The following is a 21,897-nucleotide window of genomic DNA, read 5'->3' on the forward strand; positions in this document are numbered from 1 at the left end:
AGGTACGTCATAGGAAAAACTTCCCTTAATGACAGTTGACGTACCTGGTACGTCCTCTGTTGTCTGAAGTGCTGGAAGCGATCATGATCGCTTCCAGCTGCTTACAAGGGATTGTAGTGATGCCTCAATATTGAGGCATCACTACAATCCCCATTTCACATACCGATGCAGAAAGGGCCACTCTGTGGCCCCATCTGCATCAGCTATGTATGTGCACAAAGTAGTTGGTGGGTGGGAGCTTCTTTTTAAAATTATGCCCCTAGGTGTTGATTCCCCAACCGATCGATCTGTCCTCCTTATTTTACCCGGTGCGGCGGTTGCGGCGGGGGGGGGGGGCAGGGGCATCTGTTTTTTAGTAAGGGATCTGGGAGGGGGAGGGATGTAGGTTATTTAGGGGGGCCAGCTACACTACAGAAAACAAATATTTTATATTAAAAAAGTAAAAAAAAAAATATTTTGGGGAGCAAATTGGGTACTGGCAGACAGCTGCCAGTACCCAAGATGGCGGCAAATAGAGGGGGAGGGTTAGAAAGATGTATGGGGGGATCAGGGAGGTTGTGGGGTAAGGAGGGATCCATCACTGCAGACTGTATGACAAAAAATAAATAAAAATTAAAAAAAATATTTTTATTTCAGTACTGGCAGACTTTCTGCCAGTACTTAATATGGCGGTGACAATTGTGAGGTGGGGAGGGAAGAGAGCTGTTTGAGGGGGGGTCAGGGGGGGGGATGTGTCAGGTGGGAGGCTGATCTCTACACTAAAGCTCAAAATTAACCCCACAAGCTACCTAATTAACCCCTTAACTGCTGGGCATATTACAAGTGTGGTGCGCAGCAGTATTTAAACGGCCTTATTATTACCAAAAAGCAACGCCAAAGCCATATATGTCTGCTATTTCTGAACAAAGGGGATCCCAGAGAAGCATTTACAACCATTTGTGCCATAATTGCACAAGCTGCTTGTAAATAATTTCAGTGAGAAACCTAAAATTTTGAAAAATGTAAGTTTTTTTTTTTAATTTGATCGTATTTGGCGGTTAAATGGTGGCATGAAATATACCAAAATGGGCCTAGATCAATAATTTGGGTTGTCTACTACACTAAAGCTAAAATTAAACCTAAAAGCTCCCTACAAGCTCCCTAATTAACCCCTTCACTGCTGGGCACAATACACATGTGGTGTGCAGCGGCATTTAGCGGCCTTCTAATTACCAAAAAGCAACGCCAAATCCATATAGGTCTGCTATTTCTGAACAAAGGGGATCCCCAGAGAAGCAATTTACAACCATGTATGCTATAATTGCATAAGTTTTTTGTAAATAAATTCAGCGAGAAACCTAAAGTTTGTGAAAAGAATTGTGAAAAAGTACATTTTTTTTATTTGATCGCATTTGGCGGTGAAATGGTGGCATGAAATATACCAAAATGGGCCTAGATAAATGCTTTGGGATGTCTTCTAAAAAAAAAATATATACATGTCAATGGATATTCAGAGATTCCTGAAAGATATCAGTGTTACAATGTAACTAGCGCTAATTTTGAAAAAAAGTGGTTTGGAAATAGCAAAGTGTTACTTGTATTTATGGCCCTATAACTTGCAAAAAAAGCAAAGAACATGTAAACATTGGGTATTTCTAAACTCAGGACAAAATTTAGAAACCATTTAGAATGGGTGTATTTTGGTGGTTGTAGATGTGTAACAGCTTTTGGGGGTAAAAGTTAGAAAAAGTGTGTTTTTTTTCCATTTTTTCCTCATATTTTATATTTTTTTATAGTAAATTATAAGATATGATGAAATTAATGGTATCTTTAGAAAGTCCATTTAATGGCGAGAAAAACGGTATATAATATGTGTGGGTACAGTAAATGAGTAAGAGGAAAATTACAGCTAAACGCAAACACTGCAGAAATGTAAAAATAGCCATTGTCATTAAGGGTAAGAAAATTGAAAAATGGTCCGGTCATTAAGGGGTTAAAGTAATTTTACGTTAAATAGTATGTGTGTTTTTTTTTCTATTAAATGTGTTCAACGTTTGTTGCGCAAATGACCATTACATCAATTTATATTCAATTTGTGCAATTAATGAATGTTTGATAGTTTAAAGGGAGAGTATTTGAAAATGTTCATTGTTTAAAAGATGGATAATCCCTTTATTACCCATTCCCCAGTTTTTCATAACCAACAGTGTTAGATTAATTTACCTCTGTGATTACATTGCATCTAGGCATATGGAGACTGCCCCTTACAAAGTTTTTTCCCCACTTTCTGTGATGAGATTTGTTTTGTTTAAAAATAACCTGCAGAAAATGTTTCACTAAATTCATTTTTAAATTAGGCAGTTACACTAAAGCACCAGTTCAATTGCAACGTGTTGGTTTACTGGAGAATAAAACATTTTTTTTAAGTTTAATAATATAATGCAGTAGTTGAAAATTAGATTGACAATTAGCTGCAGACAAAAAAAAAAATTGTAGAAAATGTCTTGAATACATTTGTTTCCTTTTCTCTTGGTCTAACAGAAATGTAGTAATAAAAAAGGTGCATTGCTCATAAGAATGTCTTACATTCAGAAAAACAGCTTTGCAAATTGGAAAAGGCTAGGAGGTGGGTTTGAAAAAAATCTGAGAGCCACTACTGCATATTTGACTGTTCACTTCAAATACAACTATGCTCTGGATGCACTGTGATAAGGTAAACTTACAGTGCAGCCAGTGCACAGCGCTGTTTGAAGAGAACTGTCTAATGTGGAGCAGAGCTGCAAAGTTAAATCGCTAACAGTTCCTGCATTTGTCCTTTTCTTTCTGCAATAATATCTCAGATCTCTGCGTGTTCTGCCTTGGGGCAAACTTGCATTTTAGCCAGTTAGTGCTGGTTCCTGCATAACTGACCAGGAGTGAGCACAATGTTATGTATATGGCACACATGAACTAGTACTGTCTGGCTGTGAAAAGCTAATAAAATGCAGAGATAAGAGGCAGCATACAGGGGCTTAGAAACAGGCAGAAATTTAGAGGTTATTAAAGGGATACTGAACCCAAATTTTTTCTTTCATGATTCAGATAGAGTATACAATTTAAAAGCAACTTTCTAATTTACTCATGATTTTTTCTGTGTACTCTTGGAATCTTTATTTGAAGAAGCAGGAATGTAAGTTTACGAGCTGGCCTATTTTGGGCTCAGCAGCCTGGACATAAATGACTTAAAGGGACATGAAACCCAAAAAAAAAAAAGTTCTCTCATGATTTAGGTAGAACATACAATTTTAAAACAACTTTCCAGTTTACTTATATTATCACATTTGTTTCATTCTCTTGGTATCATTTGTTGAAGGAGCAGCAATGCACTATTGGTTTCTAACTGAACACATTGATGAGCCAATGAATCGGTAAATACATGCAACCACCAATCAGCAGCTAGAACCTAGAATCTTTGCTGCTCCTGAGCTTACCTAGATAAACCTTTCAGAAAAGGATAACAAGAGAAGGTAGTAAATTAAATAGAAAAATTGTAAAGTTGTATGCAGTGTCTAAAGCATGAATGTCTAATTATGATTTTACCGTCCCTTTAAATGGTTCATAAAGAGCATGCACATTTAAGAGACTTCTAGTTTGTCTAATACCACATTTACTTTTTTTCTTTTGGTATCCTTTGTTCTAAAGCATACCTATGTAGGATCAGAAAAAGGAATGCACTCCTGGGAGCTGGCTGGTGATTGATGCCTCATTACTAACTTATTAAATGGGTTCAGCTAGTTTACAGTAGTGCAATACTGCTGTGAAGAGGTCTTTAACCCCTTTCTCTATCAGGAATTTCAGAGAAGAACTTACCCACAATACAGGATAGTTTTTAGCATTTTTGCCATCACTCCATTTAAACAGAAATCAAATCTTGTTTTTTTAATTTATCTGTCAAAACAGAATATAATTTCAAGTAGAAACCCAATGGTATCGATCTAGGCCTGTTTTGGTATCTCTCATGACACCATTTCCCCGCAAAATGTAATTATATTTAAAAAAGAATTGTTAACTTTCAAAAACTTTGGGTTTCTCTTTGAAATTTAAATACCGCTTGTGCAATCTTGATTGTAAAAGCTTCTCTGGGATCCCTTTTGTTCAGAAATAGACATAGCTTTGCTATTGGTTTTCGGTAATTAAAAGGCTGCTACTTGGAGGTGCGCACCAGAAAAATCTAGTAGAATGAGCTGTAATTCTCTGAGGCGGAGACTAGCCCACCTCCAAATAAGCTTTGTGACTGAGAAGTTTTAACCAAGAGGCTAAATAAATAGCAGAAGCTTTCTGACCTTTCTTGGAACCAGAAAAGAGAACAGACAAACTCCTTGATTGAAATATGCTACTGTTGCGATTTTGTCTGTCTGAAAATTAAGATAAGGCTTGTTCAATATAGAGGCCAAGGCTTAAGAGTCCTGAAAAAAAAAAGCATGTAGTTCCAAGATATTGATCGGGAGCCTTGTTTCCCGAGCATTCTAGACTCCTTGTGCAGACAGAGATCCCCAGACTGCTCCCCAGTCTGTGATACTTCATCTGTGGCGATCACAGACCAGGTAGGACGAACAAAGGAAGCCCCTTGAAGAATAGAGTGGTGGTTTAACCACCAAGTCAGGGAAAGTCGTGTGTTGAGATCTAAGAATGTCAGTTGTGATATTTGAGTATAGTCCTTGCACCATTGACACAGCATGCAAAGTTGAAGCTGCTTCAAATGAAAATTAGCAAAAGGGATCACACCCAATGCTGCAACGATTAGGCCTAGTACCTCCATGCACATAGCCACTGAAGGAAATTATAGAGACTGAAGGTTTAGACAAGCTGAAACCAATTTCATTTGTTTGTTCTGTCAGGGAAAGAGTCATGGACAGAGTCTATTTGGAAACACAAATAAGTGATCTTACTCTAAGGAATCAAGAAACTGTGGTAAATTGATCCTCCAAACAGGATTTTAAAAAAAAAAAAAAAAAAACAGTGGTTTTGTGTGAGATTCTGCTAAATGAAAAGATTGAGCTAGTACCAAGATATCATCCAAATAAGGAAACCCTGCAATACCCTGCACTCTGATTACAGATAGAAGGGTAACAAGAATCTTTGAAAATATTCTTGGAGCTGTTGCTAGACCAAATGGAAGAGCTATTAATTGGTAATGCTTTTCCTGTAAAGGGAATCTCAGAAATTGATAATGTTCTGGATAAATAGGGATGTGAAGATAGGCATCCTGTAAGTCTATTGTGTACATAAATTGACCTCGCTGAACAAAAGGCAGAATAGTCCTTATATAGTTTCCATCTTGAAAGTTGGAATTCTCACAAATCTGTTTATTATTTCTAGAATTGGTCTGAAAGAATTCTCTCTTTGGAGCAATGAATTGATTGGAGCAAAAATTATTTCCTTGTTCTAGTAAAGGAACTGGGACAATCAATCCCATAAGTTCTAGATGTAAAAACAGATGATAGAAAAGCCTGGGCTTTTATTGGATGTTTTGGAACATGGGTTAGAAAAACCAAAATCTTCCCATAGGATGTTTGATTCTGAATCTAATTTGATATCACTGAGAAATTATATTCTGGATCCAGGGAGTTTGGACAGATTATGACCAAATTTCCTGAAAAAGTTTTAAATGAGCCACCTACCAAAAGACCTGATTGGGGGCACACATTCATGCTGTATTTTGGGCAGGATTTGGTTTCTTAAATTGCTTGGATTTATTCCAATTTGATGACGGTCTCCAGTTAGAGCCAGGGGCTTTAGGAGAAGGGAAAAGTTTTCCATTCTTTATTCTGAAAGAAAAAAAAAAAAAAAAAAAAAAAAAACACGATTGAGAGACTTTAATTTCCCTTTAGACTTAGTCAAGGCAGAAAAACTGACTTACCTCCAGCAATAGAGGAAATAGAATATAATTGAGAACCAAATTGGATTCTAAATTTGAAAAGAGACAGCAATTTCATTTTAGATACCATATCAGCATTCCAAGTTTTTTTAGCCATTAGGCTCCTCAGGAAAAAATTGCCAAGGACATAGTCTTAACATTGTTTTTAATGATATTAAAATACAGCATCGCAAATGAAATTATTTGCCTGTTGAAGTAAAAGAAGAATGTTACAACATTCAGGATCTAAAGAACTGCTGAACAAGACTAAATAGCCAAAAAGTAGAGGCAGCAGCTACATAAGCAATAGATATAGCTGGTCTAAGGACATAACAGGTATGTAGATAATGTAGGGCTGCAACTAATGATTATTTTCATAATCTATTAATAAGCCGATTTTTTCGATCAACTAATCTGATAAAAAAGAATGAATAATTGTTTCCTATATTTTAAATAAAATCCACATACTGAGAGTTACAAATATAGACTTCAGACTAAAACTTTACATTAACACAACTGATGGTCCAATTTTTAAGCAGCAGAACACATTTTTATAATTAATCAAAACTACAAAATGTTTGAAAAGAGGTAGAACTAGAAAGAGTTAGACTATCGCTGTTTATAACATTCTGTTATTCACTCTTTCAGAAACTTTGCAGTTAAATGCAGAAATGTCAGCATGCCGAGGTGCTCCTGGCTGAGGCTGGCTCTCTTTTTGCCATTTTGCTTGCAGGAGAGAAGAAGCACTCACATGGTGTTAATGTGCATGAGATGCATAATTAGGGTTTTGCCAAAGTGAGATATTTATCTTTGTTAGATATTTACCAATGCTAAGTGTTTTCCACTTTGGCAAGGGGCTTCTTAAAGTAAGGAACAGAGATTTTCCAACACTCCAATAATTAAATTAAGTTCTTTATTGGGTAGATGCTGTTAACAGAAATGAGCGGTAGACCTAGTAAAAACAAAAAAGGACAAGGGAGAACAAAGATCCCCTGTGATGTCACCATGGGGTCTTGGTTCCCCTTGTTCTTTTTTGTTTTTTTACTAGGACTACCGCTCGTTTCTATGTTTTTACAGCATCTACCCAATAAAGAACTTAATTTTACTTATTGGAGTGTTGTAAAATCTTTGTTCCTATGATGTTTGATCACGTCCTGAACAGGGGACGTGTCCTCTTCATGCACCCTCATTGGCTATCAGCCGGTCATGTGATAGCGCAGAAGAACGCCACGGTTAGCTTGGGCAGAAGCCCGGAACTCTGTTTTCTGCCTCTTAAAGTAAGCCTGGACTTCATTCTAACATAAAAAAAATCTTGAATATCTATATGCAATGTAAATAACCAGCTATAAGTTTAGGAAAAATATCTAGTCCGCTCTAAAAATAACAGATATATAACCTTGTAGGAGGTTGAATCTGGTACATATCACAATTTATAAAAAATATAAAGAAAGTCAAGTGCCAAGAACTTTATATCAATAACAGGACAAAGCTTTAAACATTTATTTATACAGTAAATATAATCAGCAATAACAAGCAATCTGCTAAGAATTGTGCAAACAGATAACAGAAACATCAATTTTAATAACGACCCATCAATCTAGAACTGAGTGTAAATAATAATCTCAGCACTATATCGTGCTAAATCACCTGATTTAATATAAGCAATCCAAATGACTGCTCCTATTATTCCTGGGTTGCACATACGCCAGGAGTAGTTGTAAACTTATACTGTCCTGAAAAAGTGAATGTCTGTAGACATCCTTTAGGCCAGTGTTTTTAACCAGTGTGCCACGGCACACTAATGTGCCGTGAGAGATCCTCAGGTGTGCCGCGGCAGACTGAGAATAGTGTGACATATTTTTTAAATTTTGCTTGTTTTGATGTGACAGGCTCATCAGGCAGACAGACAGGCATCATTTACAACCATGACATATTGACATTCATTCACAGACAATCATTATGCTGTTTTAGGCTACAATGTGTGATTTTGTAAAATTTTGGGATGGTGGTGTGCCGCAGGATGTTTTAATGTAAAAAAAGTGTGCCACGGCAAAAAAATAAAAAAATGTTGAAAATCACTGCTTTAGGCTAAGGGCATAACAATAAAACACAATACCATGTGCATAAGCTCATTGGAGTGAAGCAGCTGGTGTTATGCCCAGACCAACTAATCGATTACGAGATTAGTTTAGGGCTGCAACAACTAAATCGGTAAGTTTGATCATAAAAAACAGAATTTATGCTTACCTGATAAATTTCTTTCTCCAACGGTGTGTCCAGTCCACGGCGTCATCCTTACTTGTGGGATATCTCTTCCCCAACAGGAAATGGCAAAGAGTCCCAGCAAAGCTGGCCATATAGTCCCTCCTAGGCTCCGCCCACCCCAGTCATTCAACCGACGGACAGGAGGAAATATATATATAGGAGAAACCATATGGTACCGTGGTGACTGTAGTTAGAGAAAATAATTTATCAGACCTGATTATCATCCTTACTTGTGGGAACCAATACCAAAGCTTTAGGACACGGGATGAAGGGAGGGAGCAAATCAGGTTACCTAAACGGAAGGCACCACGGCTTGCAAAACCTTTCTCCCAAAAATAGCCTCCGAAGAAGCAAAAGTATCAAATTTGTAAAATTTGGCAAAAGTGTGCAGTGAAGACCAAGTCGCTGCCTTACATATCTGGTCAACAGAAGCCTCGTTCTTGAAGGCCCATGTGGAAGCCACAGCCCTAGTGGAGTGAGCGTGATTCTTTCAGGAGGCTGCCGTCCGGCAGTCTCATAAGCCAATCGGATGATGCTTTTAAGCCAAAAGGAAAGAGAGGTAGAAGTCGCTTTTTGACCTCTCCTTTTACCAGAATAAACAACAAACAAGGAAGATGTTTGTCTGAAATCTTTTGTAGCCTCTAAATAGAATTTTAGAGCACGGACTACGTCCAAAATTGTGTAACAAACGTTCCTTCTTTGAAACTGGATTCGGACATAAAGGTACAACTATCTCCTGGTTAATATTTTTGTTAGAAACAACCTTAGGAAGAAAACCCAGGCTTAGTACGCAAAACCACCTTATTTGCATGGAACACCAGATAGGGCGGAGAACACTGCAGAGCAGATAACTCTGAAACTCTTCTAGCAGAAGAAATTGCAACTAAAAAACAAAACTTTCCAAGATAGTAACTTAATATCTATGGAATGTAAAGGTTCAAACGGAACACCTTGAAGAACTGAAAGAACTAGATTTAGACTCCAGGGAGGAGTCAAAGGTCTGTAAACAGGCTTGATCCTAACCAGAGCCTTGAACATCTGGCACAGCTGCCAGTCTTTTGTGTAGTAAGACAGATAAAGCAATATCTGTCCCTTTAGAGAACTTGCAGATAATCCTTTCTCCAAACCTTCTTGTAGAAAGGAGAGAATCTTAGGAATTTTTATCTTATTCCACGGGAATCCTTTGGATACACACCAACAGATATATCTTTTCCATATTTTATGGTAAATCTTTCTAGTTACCGGTTTTCTAGCCTGAACCAGAGTATCTATCACAGAATCTGAAAACCCACGCTTCGATAGAATCAAGCGTTCAATCTCCAAGCCGTCAGCTGGAGGGAGACCAGATTTGGATGTTCGAATGGACCCTGAACAAGAAGGTCCTGTCTCAAAGGCCCCAAGGCAGAACATAGTGCGATCTGCGATCTTATCGCAGAAACTGGAGCCTGTCTGCAGAAAAAGAACAGCCAGGTCCGTTAAGCATAGAATTTTCTTCAACAGGATTTTTTTTTTCTGGCCAGTGCAATGCTTTCAAAATGACAACCGGTACATTTTTAGTGCAGTATTTTGAAATTATTGGCTAATGGCTGCTCTGCTCCTGAAATTGATACATTTAGAGGCAAGATTAATGTTACTTTAACCCGCCAGAACGCTGTGACTGTCTGCGACTGCGAGGTAACTGGTAAGTGTAGAAGCTTTATTAGTGCAGCATTTGAAACTCCTTTCCCTATTATCGTTGTAAGTGCTTATTGGATTGTGTTTTTACTGAATGGGCACTGGGGCAGGTAGGCACGTAGTTAATAATATGTTAAGAGGCTCACAGCCTGCAGTACCATATTGTGGCAACTGAAGCCAGCTTTAGGGCTGCCGGTAAGGAGGGATCTGTCTGGGGAAATGGATTCAGGGGGCCCCAGCATCCTCAGACCAGAGGATCCCCTCCGGACTTGTGAACGCAGCGCAAAGACAGGACAGGCTCCTAAACTTCCCAACAAATACAGCAGATGAGGGAACTGAGCACTCTCTGTCCCTCCTACAGTGCCGGAGAGAGGAGGAGAGCAGGGAGTGTTAGAGGATTCGGAATAACATTTATTTACAGCATACTCTTTACTGAGAGGACAGTCTGGGGCAGGCACGCACGTAGTTAATAGAATAATATGTGTTAAGAGGCTCAGGCTGGGGATGAAAGGGTAGGCACTTCTCAGTGTCACAACTCACATGTACTGCCGTGCTTTCAAAACAGACTTCGGAACGGCAATAAATTCTGTTTTTCAGAAATGTCATTTGTATACTGCCGTTCCGAAGTCTGTTTTGAAAGCACGCAGTACATGTGAGTTGTGACACTGAGAAGTGCCTCCCTTTCATCCCAGCCTGAGCCTCTTAACACATATTATTCTATTAACTACGTGCGTGCCTGCCCCAGACTGTCCTCTCAGTAAAGAGTATGCTGTAAATAAATGTTATTCCGAATCCTCTAACACTCCTGCTCTCCTCCTCTCTCCGGCACTGTAGGAGGGACAGAGAGTGCTCAGTTCCTCATCTGCTGTATTTGTTGGGAAGTTTAGGAGCCTGTCCTGTCTTTTGCGCTGCGTTCACAAGTCCGGAGGGGATCCCTCTGGTCTGAGGATGCTGGGGCCCCCTGAATCCATTTCCCCCGACAGATCCCTCCTTACCAGGAGCCCTAAAGCTGGCTTCAGTTGCCACAATATGGTACTGCAGGCAAGGTGATAATGAGAAGAACATTTAACTGGTGATGTCTTTTTTTTTTTTTTTATGTGAAACAAAGTGGCAGATGGAAAAGGCCATATTCTGCATAAACTAGGCTGTGAGCAATTCCAGTTAATCTCTGACACTTGAGTACAGATAATATTTTTATCATTTGTCTGAGGTTTTTTGCAAAGCAGCTCATACTTCTTTTTTTTATTTTTTTTATTTTGCACAGTAAATGTCTCCATTGGGGATATGCAGATTTAATATTTAATAATTAAGCAATTTGAGTTATGATGCTCTAGAGCAGGCAAACAAAATCTTCATCTTGTGATGCTGTAGCAGAGATCTCCTTCATCCCAGCCCCCACATACCCATCTGCAGGCTGCCCAGCCTCTACAACAAAGCCCTGCTGAATGAAACCTTGTACTGATCCAAGATAATCATTTCACTGCCAGTGGTTTCTTAGGTGGTTTCTATTTGCGCTCACTGATGGTGTATGTGAAGTGAAAGTATGTTTATATAATATATTGCATGGGGTATGCATAAAGGGACCAGGGTGATATGATATGCAGGGGGGGGGGTTATGCATGAAGAGACCAGGGTGATATTGATATGCAGGGGGGGGGATATCCATGAAGAGACCAGGGTGATATTGATATGCAGGGGGGTATCCATAAAGAGACCAGGGTGATATTGATATGCAGGTGGGGGTATCCATGAAGAGACCAGGGTGATATTGATATGCAGGTGGGGGTATCCATGAAGAGACCAGGGTGTTATTGATATGCAGGGGGGGTATCCATGAAGAGACCAGGGTGATATTGATATGCAGGGTGGGGGTATCCATGAAGTGACCAGGGTGATATTGATATGCAGGGGGGGTTATCCATGAAGAGACCAGGGTGATATTGATATGCAGGGGGGGGTATCCATGAAGAGACCAGGGTGATATTGATATGCAGGGGGGGGGGTATCCATGAAGTGACCAGGGTGATATTGATATGCAGGGGGGGTTATCCATGAAGAGACCAGGGTGATATTGATATGCGGGGGGGGGGGGGGTATCCATGAAGAGACCAGGGTGATAATGATATGCAGGGGGGGGGGTATCCATGAAGAGACCAGGGTGATATTGATATGCAGGGGGGGTATCCATGAAGAGACCAGGGTGATATTGATATGCAGGGGGGTATATATATATATATATATATATATATATATATATATATATATATATATATATATATATATATATATATATATATATATATATACACATACATATATATATATATATATATATATATATATATACATACATATATACACACACATGCACACACACAATTTAAAACTGAATTTTATTTCAAATGACCTGCAGAAAAATTTTTACTACAAAAAATCTCATCGCAGAAAGTGAAAAAAAGTTCTGCTTCTGGGCTCAAAGGTAGCTTCCATGGTGGAACCGATGACATATTCACCAGGTCTGCATACCAAGTCCTGCGTGGCCACGCAGGAGCTATCAAGATCACCGAGGCCCTCTCCTGATTGCTCCTGGCTACCAGCCTGGGAATGAGAGGAAACGGTGGAAATACATAAGCTAGGTTGAAGGTCCAAGGTGCTACTAGTGCATCTACTAGAGTCGCCTTAGGATCCCTGGATCTGGACCCGTAGCAAGGAACCTTGAAGTTCTGACGAGACGCCATCAGATCCATGTCTGGAATGCCCCATAATTTAGTTATTTGGGCAAAGATCTCCGGATGGAGTTCCCACTCCCCCGGATGGAATGTCTGACGACTCAGAAAATCCGCCTCCCAGTTTTCCCACACCTGGGATGTGGATCGCAGACAGGTGGCAGGAGTGATCCTCCGCCCATTGAATTATTTTGGTCACTTCTTTCATCGCCAGGGAACTCCTTGTTCCCCCCTGATGGTTGATATATGCAACGGTCGTCATGTTGTCTGATTGGAACCTTATGAATCTGGCCTTTGCTAGTTGAGGCCAAGCCCTGAGATCATTGAATATCGCTCTCAGTTCCAGAATGTTTATCGGGAGAAGAGACTCTTCCCGAGACCATAGACCCTGAGTTTTCAGGGATTCCCAGACCGCGCCCCAGCCCACTAGACTGGCGTCTGTCGTGACAATGACCCACTCTGGTCTGCGGAAGCTCATTCCCTGGGACAGATGGTCCAGGGTCAGCCACCAACGGAGTGAATCTCTGGTCTTCTGATCTACTTGAATCATTGGAGACAAGTCTGTATAGTCCCCATTCCACTGTTTGAGCATGCACAGTTGTAATGGTCTTAGATGAATTTGTGCAAAAGGAACTATGTCCATTGCTGCAACCATCAACCCTACTACTTCCATGCACTGCGCTAAGGAAGGATGAGGAACAGAATGAAGAACTTGACAAGTGCTTAGAAGTTTTGACTTTTCTGACCTCTGTCAGAAAAATCCTCATTTCTAAGGAATCTATTATTGTTCCCAAGAAGGGAACTCTTGTCGACGGAGACAGAACTTTTTTCTATGTTCACCTTCCATCCGTGTGATCTGAGAAAGGCCAGAACAATGTCTGTATGAGCCTTTGCTTTTGACAGGGACGACGCTTGTATTAGAATGTCGTCCAAGTAAGGTACTACTGCAATGCCCCTCGGTCTTAGAACCGCTAGAAGGGACCCTAGTACCTTTGTGAAAATCCTTGGAGCAGTGGCTAACCCGAATGGGAGGGCCACAAACTGGTAATGCTTGTCCAGAAAAGCGAACCTTAGGAACTGATGATGTTCTTTGTGGATAGGAATATGTAGGTACGCATCCTTTAGATCCACGGTAATCATAAATAGACTTTCCTGGATAGTGGGTAGAATCGTTCGAATGGTTTCCATCTTGAACGATGGTACCCTGAGAAATTTGTTTAGGATCTTCAAATCCAAAATTGGTCTGAAAGTTCCCTCTTTTTTGGGAACTACGAACAGATTGGAATAAAATCCCATTCCTTGTTCCTTTATTGGAACTGGGTGTATCACTCCCATCTTTAACAGGTCTTCTACACAATTTAAGAACGCCTGTCTCTTTATTTGGTTTGAGGATAAGTGAGACATGTGGAAGCTTCCCCTTGGGGGTAGTTCCCTGAATTCCAGGAGATAACCCTGAGAAACTATTTCTAGCGCCCAGGGATCCTGAACATCTCTTGCCCAAGCCTGAGCAAAGAGAGAGAGAGTCTGCCCCCCACTAGATCCGGTCCGGATCGGGGGCTACTCCTTCATGCTGTTTTGTTAGCAGCGGCAGGCTTCTTGGCCTTCTTACCCTTGTTCCAGCCTTGCATCGGTTTCCAGGCTGGTTTGGGTTGTGAGGCATTACCCTCTTGCTTACAGGATGCAGAATTAGAGGCCGGTCCGTTCCTGAAATTGCGAAAGGAACGAAAATTAGACTTATTACTTACAAAAATCTTTTTAAGCAAACCCTCCAATTTTTTATCCATAGGATCTTTGAAAGCACAACTATCTTCGATAGGAATAGTAGTGCGTTTGTTTAGAGTAGAAACTGCCCCCTCGACCTTAGGGACTGCCATAAGTCCTTTCTGGGGTCGACCATAGGAAATAATTTCTTAAATATAGGGGGGGGGGGGACAAAAAGGTATGCCGGGCTTTTCCCACTCCTTATTTACCATGTCCGCCACCCGCTTGGGTATAGGAAAAGCGTTGGGGTGCACCGGAACCTCTAGGAACTTGTCCATCTTGCATAATATATCTCTGGAATGACCAAGTTGTTAACAATCATCCAGAGTAGATAACACCTCCTTAAGCAGTGCGCGGAGATGTTGTAATTTAAATTTAAATGTCACAACATCAGGTTCAGCTTGTTGAGAAATTTTTCCTGAATCTGAAATTTCCCCATCTGACAAAACCTCCCTCATGGCCCCTTCAGATTGGTGTGAGGGTATGACAGAACAATTATCATCAGCGCCCTCCTGCTCTTCAGTGTTTAAAACAGAGCAATCGCGCTCTCTCTGATAAGTAGGCATTTTGGATAAAATATTTGCTATGGAGTTATCCATTACAGCCGTTAATTGTTGCATGGTAATAAGCATTGGCGCACTAGATGTACTAGGGGCCTCCTGTGTGGGCAAAACTGGTGTAGACACAGTAGATGATGTAGTATCACGTTTACTCCCCTCATCTGAGGAATCATCTTGGGCAATTTCATTATCTGTGGCAGTACTGTCCTTACTTTGTTTGGACGCTATGGCACAATTATCACATAAATTTAAATGGGGAGACACATTGGCTTTCATACATATAGAACATAGCTTATCCGAAGGCACAGACATGTTAAACAGGCTTAAACTTGTCAACAAAGCACAAAAAACACGTTTTAAAACAAAACCGTTACTGTCTCTTTAAATTTTAAACAGAAAACACTTTATTACTGAATATGTGAAAAAGTATGAAGGAATTGTTCAAAAATTTCACCACAGTGTCTTAAAGCATTAAGAGTATTGCACACCAAATTTCAGAGCTTTAACCCTTAAAATAACGGAACCGAAGCCGTTTACAAATTGAACCCCTATACAGTCCCAGCTATAGCCTTTGCTGAGACCCAACCAAGCCCAGAGGGGAATACGATACCAATTGACGCCTTCTTGAAGCTTTTCCAGCAAATTTCAGATCCTCACACATGCATCTGCATGCCCTGCTCTCAAAAAACAACTGCGCAGTAATGGCGCGAAAATGAGGCTCAGTCTACAACTAGGAAGGCCCCCTGACTGGAAAAGGTGTCTAACATAGTGCCTGCCGTTTAATAAACGTTCCCCAAGTTTATAAATGCGAATTGTCAGCATAAATATGAATAAAATGCCCAAATAAAGCAATCGATTTAGCCCATAAAAATGCCTACCAGTTTTTTAGCCCATATTAAGCCCTTTATTCTGTTTGTTTGACTAAGAAAATGGCTTACCGGTCCCCATGAGGGGAAATGACAGCCTCATTATCAATTAGGTGGTCAGCAATTAGTTGGTCAGTTGCACAGCACCAGCCGCTTTAATCAGATCATCTACTGCAAGTAAGATAGTGCAAAAAAAAAAAAAAAAAAATTTAATTTTTTTTTTCTATCTGATTAATCGGACAATAATCATCCGATTAAATCGGATAGAAAGAAAAAAAAAATGGTTTGCACAATACCATGTGCAGGAGTTCATCGGACTGAAGCAGCTGGTGCTGTGCAATTAAGCAACTATTCGCTGACCACCTAATTGATAATGAGATTCTTTGACAACTATTTTTATGATCAATCTTACCGATTAGTTGTTGCAGCCCTAGATTCGTTGACAACTATTTTCATAATCGATTAGTTGTTGTAGCTCTATAGATAAGCCTTTCTAAGATAAGATTCAAGTTTCCTATCTAAAGGGTCTTCTGATAAACATACTACTTACTATTCCTTTAGAAGATAGTACTTCTTTCAAAGGAGAAATAGCCCCATTGACCATGGGGATAGTTTCCCAAAACTCTAGACAAGCAGTAGATTGGCTATTTGTTAAACCAGGTACCTGGTTTAGACCATTCCTTAGCAATCCTATCAGAAACAGCATCGGGAAAAATCTCAGAGATTTACCAGTGTTGTATATACTGAATTTAGACAAATACAGGGTTTATCATCAAAAGGTTTAGCTTCTTCAATCCCTAAAGTGACTAAGGCTTCTTTTATTAGTGAATGAATATGCTCAATTCTAAATAGAAAATTATCTGGTTCTGTATCAGATGAGGGAGCCCCAGGATCAGAGGAAACATCATTAGAAGTCAGTATTTATCTGGTCAGTACATAAATTACTAGTTGAAGGTAAAACATGGGCTGACAATTTTCACTTATTTGAAGGCGGAATAGCAGTATTTGAAGGCGGAATAGCAGTCAGGGCCTTTTAAACTGTAGCAGCAATAAATCATTGCTGGGGGTACGCAATCTGCATCCATTTGAGAAAGTGAAACAGTAGGTACATCATTAGAACATGAAATTCTATACATAAGTCACATAAATTAGCTAAGGAAGCTACCTCAGATGTTTTACAAAAAACACTTAGCTTTGGAAGAAAGGTGTTCAGCAGATTCAGGTCCTATGGTTACTTTAGGGACAGAAGTAAGATGCTCCATTATGGCAAATAAACATGAAATAAAGCAAAAATGGCAATATTATAAATAAGTTAAAATTTGCTAAAAACTTTGAGGAATGGAAAAGTTTGCCAAGTAAATAAAAAGTTTAAAAACATACAATTTACTGAGTGCTTTATGGAGAGGAACATGCAGTTCAATACAGCCCCTATTTAAAAATGAGGGTTCAAGATGTTTGTTTGAATGTTCTCTACAGCGCCAACCTGGATTTACCGCACGGCTATTGGCTAAGAGGTGAAAATGTCACCTCTTAGCAAAAAGATTTTTTAGCCATGTGCTGCTGCAGCAGCTAAGAACGGCGATCGGTTGAAACAAATAAAGGAGTTTTCTACATGAAGTATCTTATAGTTCATGAATGAAAGTCCCCTTTATTTGTTTCAATAGTCAATCCTAGCGTTTGTACAACGCTAGGATTGACTCACTTTAAAACTGAAAAAAGGGCGAGGGGAAAAAAAAAAAAAAAAAACACACACACACACCTCTCGCATCTAGTGACGTCATAGAAAAGAGATGAGACACGGCAGGCGCACCTGCACGGGGCATAGATTCAAGCGTCTGTAAGAAGGTAAGGCTGCAAAGTGCCTATATCATATGCAGGTAGTTAAAATATAAACTATAGGTCTAAGGACATAAATTTACTTTGCAAAAAGAAATCTATATATTTCCCCAAAAAAACCCTAGTAAGGCAAACTGTTCCCAAAAGCTATTCGAGTAAAAAAGGGAGAATAAATGCCTGTCCCTGTGCTGCATATAAACTGATTATATAACAAACTTAAGGGACAGTCTACAATATAATTGTTTTAAAAGATATATAATCCCTTTATTACCCAATCTCCAGTTTTGCATAACCAACAGTTATATTAATATAGTTTTTTACTCTGATTACCTTGTATCTAAGCATCTTCTGACAGCCCCTGATCACATGACTATTATCTATTGACTTGCATTTTAGCCAATTAGTGCTGTGGAGACTTAAATCCCCGGGAATGAGCACAATGTGATCTATAAGGCCCACATGAACTAGCAGTCTGTTGTGAAAGGCAAATTAAAAAAAAAAAAAAACACACTCATGTGACAAGAGGCTGTCTGTAATGGCTTAGAAACAGGCAGAAATTTAGAGGTTTAAAGGTTATAAAGTATATTAATATAACAATGTTGGGTGTGCAAAGAATGTGGAAATTAACTTTTAAATAAAAATTATCTGCAATACTCTAATGTATAAATCTGCACTATGTTTAATTATGCACTATGTGCAGAATTATATAACAGTTTGTAAGTTTACTGCCCCTTTAACAAGTGCATAATAAGACAATGATTTAACACCTACTCTGAATTTCAAACAGATTTTTATTCTGACAAATTTATTTTTTCCCCCCATTTTGACGGCCCCCTGCATCGTGTGACAGACATCAGCCAATCACAGACTAGTATACCAAGTAGGATCTTGTTCCACAGAAAGTGTGAATATAAATTTATTTTGAGACAAGAGTACATTTTAAAGACAACTTTCCAATTTACTTGTATTAAATTTTGCTTCCTTTTCTTGGTATCCTTTGTTGAAGCAGTAATGCACTACTGGAAGATGGATTACCAGTTTGTTCAGCTAACGACAAAAAGGCATATGATTTTCAACAAAGGATGTCAAAAGAACTAAGCAAATTAGATAACAGAAGTAAATTGGGAAAGTTGATTAAAATCATATGCTCTACCTGTATTATTAAAAATGTGGGGTTTGATGTGCCTTTAACCACTGATTGGTAAGTATATTCATGCAAGCAAGTGCCCATACACAGACTGGTGCTTATGCATTTTATTGCAAAATGTGACAAGCTAATGGCACACTGGGCCTGTACAACCGCAGTATACCATTTGCTTAGGTGTCTAAGAAAATATGTTTAAACGTATTATAGAAAATATTGCAGCATTGTACTGAATAACAATTAAAGGCACATTCTAACAAAAGTAAAAGTCTAATTCTTAAAAGATCATTAGTCAAAAGCAATGTAAATGCTGTAATTTGTTAGAGCATGTAATTTTAAGTATATTGAACCTAGACTACTATGTATTTAACCCCCAGTGTTAACACAGTAAAAACACCTGTTGGGATCCACAGAGCATTGGTGGTCTTGCGCAGGAAACTCAGTTACACGAATGAGATGTGGAACTAGCACTGCTGATTGGATCAATTGCGTTTTCCACTTGGAGCTAGAAGTGTTCTGCAAGTCCCTAGCTGTATTTATATGGTGTTATTTCTTTGCAGGGATTAAAAACACAGTAGTCTAGGGTTGATAGTTTTAAAATTGCATGCTAGAAGGGATTAGAGCATGTCATTTACTATAATGGCCCTCTAACAATATGCTCCTTGCATCAGTATTCCTTGTTATGTCAAACCCCACAAAGCAGAAGTACCACTTGGGGCATAGCACCTGAGACGGATGGCTACATGCCCATTTTTAGGTGGTTCACTACCATGTCCTACTCAGGAGCTGCAGTGTTTTGGTGATAATTGACTAGCGCAAAGCTAACACTCTAAATTAATTGGACCTTTTTATCTTAGTATTAGAAAGCTGCATTATCAGGCCATTATAGTAAAAAAAAAAAAAAAAGGGGGACGACATGCTCTAATTTAAGGAAAGTAAGACCCTGCGCCCATATGTGTTTAACCTACATATAGTAGTTGCCACTGACCCAATTAGTGGAGCTAGCTGCACAACTCAACTGTAACAGTTCCCAAGCATTACTTCTAATGTGTTTAACCCCTTCGCTTAAAACACAGAGGTGCAGGGTCGCTAGTCTTAAAAACACTTTCTTCAATGAGGTAACATTCCCACCTCTTAACCAATAGCCGTGCGTGTCAACTGATGGCCGTGGGCAGCCAGCGGCACAGAGTTAGCCATATACTTACAGATCGCTTCATAAGAGCCGACTACAACAGTGAAACTCTCGGCAGGGCCCTCTACCCACTTGACCCCTACAAAAGCTATCCTGTACACCGACTATGTTTACAGGGCTGCGGAATCTTTTGGCGCTCTACAAATACATAATAATAATAATAATAATAATAATAATAATAAATACTTGCCTTACAGATAGGGTGAGTTTAACAGTTTTTTTTTAGGAAATGACAGAAACTAATGTTTATTTTTAGTGATGCTAAATCCTAGCGTTTTGTTATACGCTTGGATTTACCATCACTTTATTTAATAACTTTTTAATTAATTGGTCACTTTAGAGAGACAATATATTTGTGCAAAACTATCTTAGGTATAAAACACACAAAGTTACATCTGAATGTGGGTAAGACAAGCAAACCTAAATGAGATTTACAGGGAAAATCTGAAACAGAATGGCTCAAGGTTACCATGCACTCAATTATCAAAGATTAAATGAATTAAACTTTTCAAAAATGTAGAATTAAACTTAATTTATATGTTCAATGGACATAGACAAAGAATTACTTTAAGTAATCCAGGTGTTAAATGGTTTATTTATATACTCATACTTACAGTTCTCTTCACCTGACAGCACTGTGCCTCTCATCCTCAGGTAGGTAAGTCCCAGCAGTAAGAAGAAGAGACAGGCAGCAGTCAGGAGGAACATGGATAGATAATGGGCACTAAAGCCTCCTGGGGGAGATACCTCCTCCCTTTTAAACTGCTGGAGCAGCTCTTCTTCTGGTAATTGATTTTGCTTCTTCATGGTGCCTGTGTAGAGGAGGGGTAGGTGACTGTGGTTTGATGTGGAGTGGTTGGGATGTGAGATCCGTGGAGAGATGCTGTTTGAGGTCAGGTAGCCTGTGGAAACATCCTGGTTGTAGCTACTCCCTAGGTGGTTGTTAGTTTTACGGTGTTCTTCATTCCGGTCTGTACTGAACGATTTCCTGGTAACTCCTCGGTGCCTGGGCGAGACGCCGGCCTCCTCCGTCTGAGGCCTGACAAGTGACTGGTACTCATCCATACCGTTGCTTCGGGTCGGTTTAGTAATACTCCGTCTGCTCTTTCGGCCCAGCGCTACGTCTTTGCCCAGGTCCTCCTCATCGGAATCGGAATAGTCCCTGTAATAGGGAAGCCTGTTGCCATTAAGAGTCAGGCTTTTGGTCGCCTCTCCCCCTTCCTCATCATTGTCCCGCCCAGGGGGGCAGTGCGGCCTGTGTGTCTCCCACCAGTCAGGCGCCTTCCGCCCGTCTGCCTCGGTCACACTTCCCCGCTGGGCTGGGCATCTCTCTGATTGCGGGGTGCTACCTCTGACCACCCGGCCTCTCTGCTTCCCTGGGCCAGCATCTGCATCTGACTCATCTGAGCTGAAACCGAGCAGCATCTTCCCAGAATCCCTTAGAGGACTCTGATTATCTAGTCCTCCGCCCCTCTTATGTGTTATATCCAGACCGTCCCGGTAGGCTCCACTACTCTCTAAGAGACCAGAAACTAGTGCGATATTGTTATTGTTGTTAGTCACCACACGTCCCTTTCCCAGCCGATGTCGCTGGTCCTCCCGCAACTTCTTCAGCTTCTTTAGATAAACCGGTCGAGTGTTTTCGGTGACCGGGCCCGGCATCATCCCGGACCGTTTTAACTCCGTAAAGAGCTCCTCATCCGTTAATGTTAGCTGCGCAGTCGCCATTTTGACCACTCTCTCAGCCTCAAGCCCCCTCCTTCTCTAGTCTGGCTTCCATCCGGAAGTGACGCAATCGAACTAGACTGTGAACTAGACCCAGTGCTCACCCTGATTGCGTTTATAGTTACCTATCAGTCTGCTGCAGCTTCAGCATCAGTGCTGGGGAAGCCCTCATATAGATTGTTACAGAAAAAGGCCACTTCTTGTATATCAGACATTGAAAGCTTTTAGATTGTAATATAACATAATTGTGTGTAGAAAACAAGTGTTTTGCAA

General features: G+C 39.9%; 1 protein-coding gene across 1 annotated transcript in view; it reads right to left on the bottom strand.

The window, feature by feature from the left end:
• LEMD3 (LEM domain containing 3) overlaps positions 1-21,667 on the bottom strand; it is a 109,013-nt gene extending 87,346 nt beyond the window's left edge. Inside the window, exon 1 of the mRNA XM_053719223.1 lies at positions 20,514-21,667. Coding sequence (XP_053575198.1) covers positions 20,514-21,627 — 1,114 coding nt within the window. The 5' untranslated portion in view covers positions 21,628-21,667. The remainder of the gene's footprint in view (positions 1-20,513) is intronic.
• Between the last annotated feature and the right edge of the window lie 230 nt (positions 21,668-21,897).

Source organism: Bombina bombina, chromosome 6, assembly GCF_027579735.1.
Source record: "Bombina bombina isolate aBomBom1 chromosome 6, aBomBom1.pri, whole genome shotgun sequence".
NCBI lineage: Eukaryota > Metazoa > Chordata > Amphibia > Anura > Bombinatoridae > Bombina > Bombina bombina.